Source organism: Onychomys torridus, chromosome 6, assembly GCF_903995425.1.
Source record: "Onychomys torridus chromosome 6, mOncTor1.1, whole genome shotgun sequence".
Lineage (NCBI taxonomy): Eukaryota > Metazoa > Chordata > Mammalia > Rodentia > Cricetidae > Onychomys > Onychomys torridus.
In genome coordinates, this window is record NC_050448.1 from 103,027,918 (window position 1) to 103,036,277 (window position 8,360).

General features: G+C 50.8%; 1 protein-coding gene across 1 annotated transcript; it reads left to right on the plus strand.

The window, feature by feature from the left end:
- The first annotated feature begins 5,208 nt into the window (after positions 1-5,208).
- Neurog2 (neurogenin 2) lies at positions 5,209-7,679 on the plus strand. The gene is made up of 2 exons (XM_036190992.1): positions 5,209-5,582; positions 5,830-7,679. Exon 2 carries the CDS (start codon positions 5,831-5,833, stop codon positions 6,632-6,634), a length of 804 nt encoding a protein of 267 aa, XP_036046885.1. The 5' UTR covers positions 5,209-5,582; position 5,830; the 3' UTR covers positions 6,635-7,679.
- The last annotated feature ends 681 nt before the right edge of the window (positions 7,680-8,360 follow it).

An 8,360-nucleotide genomic window follows, 5' to 3' on the forward strand; every position in this document is an offset into this window, starting at 1 on the left:
AGTGGGGACCCCTCCAGGGCTCCGTGGAAACCGCACCCTCCCCTCACAGGATCTAAGGAGGAAAAGGGAGACTCCCAAGTCTGGAGCTTGGGGCAGGACTCAGCAGGTGTGAGTTTACACTACTTCCCGCCGCTCCTTGGCTGCAGAGGCGAGCTCTCCGAAAGCGGAAGTCCCTCCTGCCTCCACCACCAAAAACTAACCTTAAAATCGCAGGGCTGGGTCGGGAGGTGGCGGTGCACACCTTTAATTCCAACACTCGAGAGGCAGAGGCAGGCGGATCCCTGAGTTTAAGGCCAGCCTGGTCTACAGAGTGAGTTCTAGGACAGCCAGAGCTACACCGAAAAACTCCGTCTTTAAAAAAAAAAAAAAAAAAAAAAGGTGGGGTGGGGTGGGGATTGTGGGGATTTAGCTCAGTGGTAGAGCGCTTGCCTAGCAAGCGCAAGGCCCTGGGTTCGATCCTCAGCTTAAAAAAAAAGTTGCAGGATTATCTTACAAAGAAAGCTGATTGTTCTCACGCCAGTGACCCGAGCTCTGGAAACTGCACCTCTAATTCGCAGGGAAGCCCCAGAAACCCTACAGATATAACATATTGGGATTTGCTAATTTAACTTTCTCGCCATCTTTCCGCCTTGCCTTTCGGGCAGCTCCCTCGGAGGGTTGGGATTGGGGCTACACAGCAGTTTCTTTCTGCAGAGTGTAGACACGCGCCCTCTTGGCGTCGTCGCGGGACTCGAATAGTCGTCTGTCGAAAGTCTGGACCATTTGTCCTCTCTTGCCACTTGTGAGGTCGAAGTGCTGACCTCCCCACAGAGACACCTACCCTAAACTTTAGGGCTTTGGGCCATCTCAAAGTTCAAGCTTCTCAGAAGGAACAAAGGTTTTCTAAAAATCTCCACCCCTTGACCCCTCCCCTAACTTCAACTTTTTCTCTAGCTACACGCAACCCGCCTCCTTTCTAAGGCTTGGTTGGGGATGAGTTTAAATCACTAGGCTCCCATTTCTTGATAACAGCATGCTTTGAGCTTTTGTTCTCTTAAAGTAGGATTGCACACTGAAAGAGGGACTGAAGACTAACAGTTTGACCCTTGAGGACAGTTCACGCTCTGGCCAGGCGCTGCCTTAGGTCGCCAGCCTCGCCGGGGCTATTCACGAGATCCCCGCCCCCTTCACACAACATTTCAGCCGGGTTTCATCTACACAAACTTTCAGACCACACAAGTGCCTCTTGAATTTATTTAAGTTAAAAGAGTGCTCCAAGGATCTAGCTAAGGATGTTGGTCACGTCTTCGCAAAGCTGAGTGCAAATCCAAATTGCTTTTTCTTTCGTTTTCTGAGCAAAACTGAGCACAATCTCGAACAAACAGAAGTCTGCTGTCCAGACAATTGAACACGGTCAGTTAGCTGGCCTCTGGGGTGCACAGTATTGTTAGCTTGTCTCCGGACTTGTTTCTTTTCTTTTTTGAATATTATTTTTCTAGTGAAAAATATGTATAGAAGTGTTTTGGTATTAAGAGCTAGCAGAAAGCTGGACCTTGTGGCACAGGACTTTATTCCCAGAACCCAGGAGGCAGAGGCAGGGGAATTTCTGAGAGTTGGAGGCCAGCAGTCTCCATAGTGAGCTCCAGACAAGCAAGAGTTAAAGGGCAAGACTCTGTCTCAAAAAATTAGAGGAGGTGGGGGTTGGGGAGGGGAGAGAGAGACAGAGAGACAGAGAGACAGAGAGAGACAGACACAGAAAATAACTCTTGAGAGCTACTGGCACAAACACACGTAATTCTTAGTCTCCAAACATTTACATCTGTACTTCACAACGTAACCTAAAACACACTCATCACATAAACCAAAGAGCTTTGTACTCAAAAAGTGAAAATCTGTGAACCCATAACATCTTGATGTTTAAATGAATTGGGGATTGATAATATCAAAACCTGAATATGCACATTATTCTAAGTTTCTTGACACTTTTGAAATGTATTTTTGCATTCTTTGAAGAAAAACCTCCATAATAAGAAATGTGCAGCCAATCTTAAAAACTATTTTACCATTTGTCAACATCCGCTCAGACAATTCTGTGTGCATTATTTGCATGAACTGCAGACATAGTATGGATTTGTCCTTTAAAAAAAAAAGATTTGTTGCTGGGTGTGGTGGCACACACCTTTAATCCCAGCACTCAGGAGGCAGAGGCAGGGGGATCTCTGTGAGTTCAAGGCCAGCCTAGTCTTGCACAGTGAGTTCCAGCTGTGTGGTTACACAGAGAAACCCTGAAATATTTGTTTATTCTATTTTATATGTATGAGTGTTTCGCCTGCCTGCATGCATATATACTCTATGTGTGTGCCCAGTGTCTGTGGAGGCCACAAGTTGAGGGAAGAGGGTGTCAGATCTGGAACTGGAGTTAGGGATGGTTGTGTGCCTCCATGTGGGTGCTGATTACTGAACCCAGGTCCTCTGCAAGAGTAACAAGTACTGTCAAGTAAAGTGCTAAGCCATCTCTCCAGCCCTTTAGGTGTGGATTTGGCAAAGGGAGGCCTGTACTTACTCAGGGAATCGGAACAACATAAAACAATAGCAGCATTAAGAAATGGGGAGTCAGACACCCCCATGCTGCTAACAAGCAGTGTGAGAATTCCATCGTGTGTTCCACTGGCACTAAGTGTTAGGCCCAAGTTGATGTCATTGTTATTCTGGGCTACACAAGGCTCATCAGCTTTCCCTTTAAAGCTTGTATTTAACTGAATTATGATTATGTTCTGCCAATATTTTGTCTTTAAGTCACCCAGCACTCCCTGCTAGGCAAAGAAGAAGAAGAAGAAGAAGAAGAAGAAGAAGAAGAAGAAGAAGAAGAAGAAGAGGAAGAAGAAATTTGCCCATTTCTACTGATACCCAAATAAGCCTTCCTTTGTTTTCTGCTGCATTAATTTAGTAGCTTGTCTTTGCTGGCAGGCAGCCCCTGTGGAGAGGTGGAGCTATCCCCAGGCTGACACAGCAGGTTCCTCTCATCACCCTGGTATTTGTTTTTAATGGTCTTTGATCATTTCATCAGATCCTACTGTTCCCATCCTTTACTCCACTCAAGTTTATGAACAAACACAAACTCAGCACTCACTCCCACAAGTTCCTCCAGCTCCCATCCTTCCGGCCAAGGCCAAAGTGGCCCTGAGTGGGTTTTCTTTTAGGGGGATGTGAAGAGTGGTTAAGGGCTCGGTGTCAACGGTCGCTACTTATAAAATAGTGACCACGTGCACCTGCAGCCTGTGGAGTAGCCCCAGAGACCCCAAAGAAGACACTCTGAGAGGGCCAGATGCTGGATGCTGAGGACACAATGTGCCTTTTCATGTCCAGCACTTCAGTCCTATCTACAAGGGAAATCAAGCTGTTCTGAGAGGATCTAGCGGTAACTAGATGAACTAATGCTTTTAAATTTAAGAAATTGGTTTTTAAAGGAAGAAATGAAAACATGTATCAAAAAACAAATTGAAAATCACTTCCATTTTGATAGAAAAATCTGAAGGTTGGGGAGCTGCAAAGACCAAGAGTCTTGCCCGGGACCTTAAATTTCCTCTTCCTCATCCTCTGCACTCCATCCAGTCTTGCTCGTTAGTACTCTGGGGAAACCGAGCCAACACGCACACTCCCTGGCAGCACTCTTCTCGGAAATTCAACTTATTTTCACGTTGCCTTCGGGGATGCTCCGCTTCTGAGGGTTCCGAGACGGGGAGTGGGGCACCTGCGGATCATCTCTTTCTCTGACTCGGGTAGACTGCTAAAGTCACTCTGAGACGCTCCTAGTTTGCAAAAAGTATGTCCAGGGGTGGAGTCCCGTGACACCCACGACTCGTCCAAGATGGTACTCTGCCCAGGACTCACTTCTGGGGCTCTGGTTCTGCGCCTAGGAGAAATCTGTAGAGTGACAAGAGGGGCCGCGCGCGCGGCGTCGGGGGAGGAAGCTAAGGGGGAAGAGCCGAGAAGCAATTTGGAACAAGTTTCCTCTCCCCACCCTCTCCTGTGGTTGGAAAAGCTGGAGATTCTGGAGGAGGGGCGCAGTGTCTCAACACCGCCCCACACAAGTGGAGCCGAGGTCACACAAGTGTCAGCGTGGCCCATTCGCTTCTAGGAGCAGCAGCCTCTGCCACCCACACGGGAAGTCACACTGGTCTAACCTATTGTCGATACCCACTCCCTGTTGCACCAGAAGCCCCCCAAATTATGACAGCGCGTGAAGCCTTACTGTGCAGCAGGTCAAGTGAGTGCGTTTCTGTCTTTAAATGCCTATCAACTGCTCTCCCACCGATCTCCTCTTCTTGGGGACGTCTCTGTGAATTCCCACCCTCCTCACGGTCCTACTCGAGTTTCTCCAGAACTCAAACACACTCGCTCACATAGTGCCTACTGCCTGGGCCCCGTATGTACCCCTTCCCTTTCCTAACCAAACGAAGGTTTTTATGTTTTGTTTTTGTTTTTGTTTTGTTTTGTTTTGTTTTAAACCGTCTACTATTTGATTCAGCCCCAAAGAGGCTTTGCCTTCTCGGGGATTCTGACCCCCATTAACTAATTCCGCGGCTCCCATGGTCCGCGAGGCCAGACTGCAATGGGTGGGACGCGGCTCCGCGCATCCCGGCAGGGGCAGCCCCTGCTGCCTTGAGGACCCGGGAGGGAGCTATACTCCGGGTGCACCCCCCTCCCTGCTCCATGGGCCCCCAGCGCTCGGGCCCCTAATGAGCTGCTGAAAGGGAGCGGGCTCCGGTGCGCGTGGCTCGCAGGCCTCCCGGAGTCCCGGGAACACTGATTGGCCAGCTGCGCCTCGCGACCTCCTTTCATTAATAAATTAGCGGCACGCTCCAGCCGAGCGCGAGCTACCAATCACAATAGACAGCGGCGGCGACAACGGCCGCAGCTTGAGCCGCCGCCGCCGCCGCCGCCGCAGCTTCGGGAGCTCGGGCTGCAGCCTGGAGCGCCAACAGGAGCTTTAGAACCATTTTATGCTGATTAGATAAAGGGGGGACGGAGGGGAGGGGGTGATGGAGGAGGAGGATGGATGGCCGGGCCAGGGGAGGGGGAAAGAGACTAAAGAAAGGGAAAGAAATGAATGATGATAATACGATGAAAAGAATAAGCTGGGGAGGGAGAGCGGGGGAGCAGGAGGAGGAGGAGGAGAGGGCGGGGGAAGGGTAGGTGAGGAGGGGGCCCCGGGGCAGATCTGATTGTTTTCTTGGTGGTATATAAGGGGTTTTAAGGAGAGTCGTGTGCCAGACACGCAGCCACTGAACCACAAGCAGCTCGGCTTTAACTGGAGTGCCTGGGAGTCGCGTGCCAGCAGCCGCACGGCCAGGGACTGACTGACAGACAGACACGCACGAGCACGACAACACACGAGACCCGGGCGGGCTGCCGCGGTCGCCGGGGCTCTTGGCAAAGTCACCCAGCAGAGAGGCCCCCCGCAGAGGTGCGCCTAGGAAGCGCCAAGCCCTCGGCGCTCCAGAGGAGCGAGGGACAACGCTCTTGGTTCCCGGCTGCGGGGACATTCCCGGACACACACCAGAGCAGCAGCTGGTACCGGCGACACATCTGGAGCCCAGTAGGTAAGTGCGCGCTCCGCGCCTCTCAACTTCGCTGGCAGTTTCCCCGCACAGGCTGACTTTCTTCCGGTCGCCCTAGACGCAGTGGCATCTGTGACCCGCACAGTGCACGGTCAGCTGGTGGCTCAGCCAAGGGCCCTCCTCCCCATCCATTCTCGCCTTCTTTACGGGTGCACCTTGCGGGGACCCGACAGAGACACTTCTACCGGTCTGTTCTGGTAGTAAATTTCATCTGCCTCTTCTTTTGCAGGATGTTCGTCAAATCCGAGACTCTGGAGTTGAAGGAGGAAGAGGAGGTGCTGATGCTGCTGGGCTCGGCTTCCCCGGCCTCGGCGACCCTGACTCCAATGTCCTCCAGCGCGGACGAGGAGGAGGACGAGGAGCTGCGCCGGCCTGGCGCGGCGCTTGGGCAGCGTGGGGCGGAAGCCGGGCAGGGGGTGCAGGGCAGTTCGGCGCCGGGCGCTGGGGGTTGCCGGCCAGCGCGGCTGCTGGGCCTGGTGCACGAGTGCAAGCGGCGCCCCTCGCGCGCACGGGCGGTCTCCCGAGGAGCCAAGACGGCGGAGACAGTGCAGCGCATCAAGAAGACCCGCAGGCTGAAGGCCAACAACCGCGAGCGCAACCGCATGCACAACCTGAACGCGGCGCTGGACGCGCTGCGAGAGGTGCTGCCCACTTTTCCCGAGGACGCCAAGCTCACGAAGATCGAGACGCTCCGCTTCGCCCACAATTACATCTGGGCGCTCACCGAGACCCTGCGCCTGGCGGACCACTGCGCGGGCGGCGGCGGCCTCCAGGGGGCGCTCTTCTCCGAGGCCGTGCTGTTGAGCCCCGGAGCCGCGCTCAGCGCCCCGGGAGACAGCCCTTCGCCCTCCTCTTCCTCCTGGAGCTGCACCAACAGCCCTGCGTCTTCCTCCGCGTCCTCCAACTCCACGTCCCCATACAGCTGCACTTTATCGCCCGCTAGCCCCGGGTCAGATGTGGACTATTGGCAGCCCCCACCTCCGGATAAGCACCGTTATGCACCTCACCTGCCCGTCGCCAGGGACTGTCTCTAGAGGGGCGGGCGAGCCTCCCTCTCCAAGTCCTCTCCCTGGCCCTCCTCCACCCGCTTCTCCCGCCCCCACCTTCCACGCCCTGGACTCCGCTGCACAGAGCAGAGGTGGCCGTGGCCATCCCTCGGCTGCTGGTGCATTCTTCGGCTGTGGGTTAACTTCACCCAGACAGTCTCTGATTTATTGAAGATGTGAGGATTTATGGTCAAAGAGGATTGTGGCATGTGGGGTTGGCATGGGGGGTTAGGAAGGGAGACTTCGTGAGACTCTAAAGACAGACACTGAGAAAAGATGCCATAACTAAGGAGTCTGCAGAGCGGACTGGCGCTCCTCCCCTCTCTGAGCTGCTGGAGGAGAACTCCAGTGGCAGTTCGTGTGAATCTCACAGAGGGAACGCAACGGGTCCCTGTGATCTTTTCACCTTCGTTTCTACAGAGATGTTAATGTCAGTGGAAAGAAATGTATCTTAGCATCTGAATGAATTTACCGGTAATAATATTATCCACACATTCGCAATGGCTGGCATCTGCTCTATTCCCATTGCAGTCTGCAGGCTGTGGGAACTTCACCTGTCAAACCAAACTTTCCTTCTCTGAGATGCACTTTGTTCTTTTTCCCAGATTCCTCACAATGCCTATTGTCCCGCCCTTCTCTTTCCTTTTTTTTTTCTCTCCATTTTGCCATCTGTCTCTTATGATTTATAAGGGGGAAAAACTTGTTTTGTTAGAGGGCCAGGTTAGAAGTCATTGTATAATTTGTAGGCTTTTGTAAGGATTGAATGCAAGCGTGGAAATTTAGGCTGAACTCTCTATCAAAAGGAAAAATGTGGAGGAAAAGGGAAAAATCAGGAGGGAGGACTGCTTCATGCATTATTTATCTCGACCTCTTAGGGGAGAAGGAACTCCCCCATCCTTTCAAAAGATTAAAAATAAATCAACAGTCTGAAAACCTAAGCAGACACGGGGCATTACCAGGATCAGCCACACACGTGTTCCCTTCTATTTATTTTGAAGAAAATTTTCATGGGGAAAGTATGTATTTTTTTGTATATTCTACAGAGTTTATTCTAGTATGTATTTGTATTTACATCTTGAACAAGAAAATTGTTTTGTGATTAAGCTATAAATAAAGTATATAATTTTCATAAATTTGTATTGAGTTATTTTTTGCTGATGTCTTTAATGCAGAGTGAGTTGTATTTTACTAAAGTTCTTGGCATGTTGAATTGAGTATATTTGTATTTCTTGGGTAATGTTTGGAATTTCACTAAAAAAATTACAAAATATGGAATCAAATTTGAAACACCAATACTGAGATAAGAGTGTATGTAATTCATCACCAACCCAAATTTTGCCTTAAGAAATCACTTCTTAGAGGCAGGCAGATCTCTATGAGTTCAGAGCCAGCATGGTCTACAGAGTGAGTTCCAGAACAACTAGGGCTACACACTGAGGTCCTGTCTCCAAATAAATGCATCATTCACTTCCTAAGATGGGGAGGTAATTTAGTGGTAGAGCACTTGCCCAGCATACCAAAGTCCTGGATGTCTAAATGAATAAATACGTGTTTAGTCAAAGAAAAGAATAAGGGGTGTGTGTGTGTGTGTGTGTGTGTGTGTGTGTGTGTGTGTGTGTTAAATAATAATTACATCTCAACAGGCTTCAGAGTTCAGAAAAACTTTGATTTTAATAATGGTTGGGTCGGGCACACCTTTAATCCCAGCACTTGG

Bases quoted from the DNA above. Each gene is read 5' to 3' on its own strand.
- Neurog2 (XM_036190992.1), top strand. From the start codon at position 5,831: ATGTTCGTCAAATCCGAGACTCTGGAGTTGAAGGAGGAAGAGGAGGTG.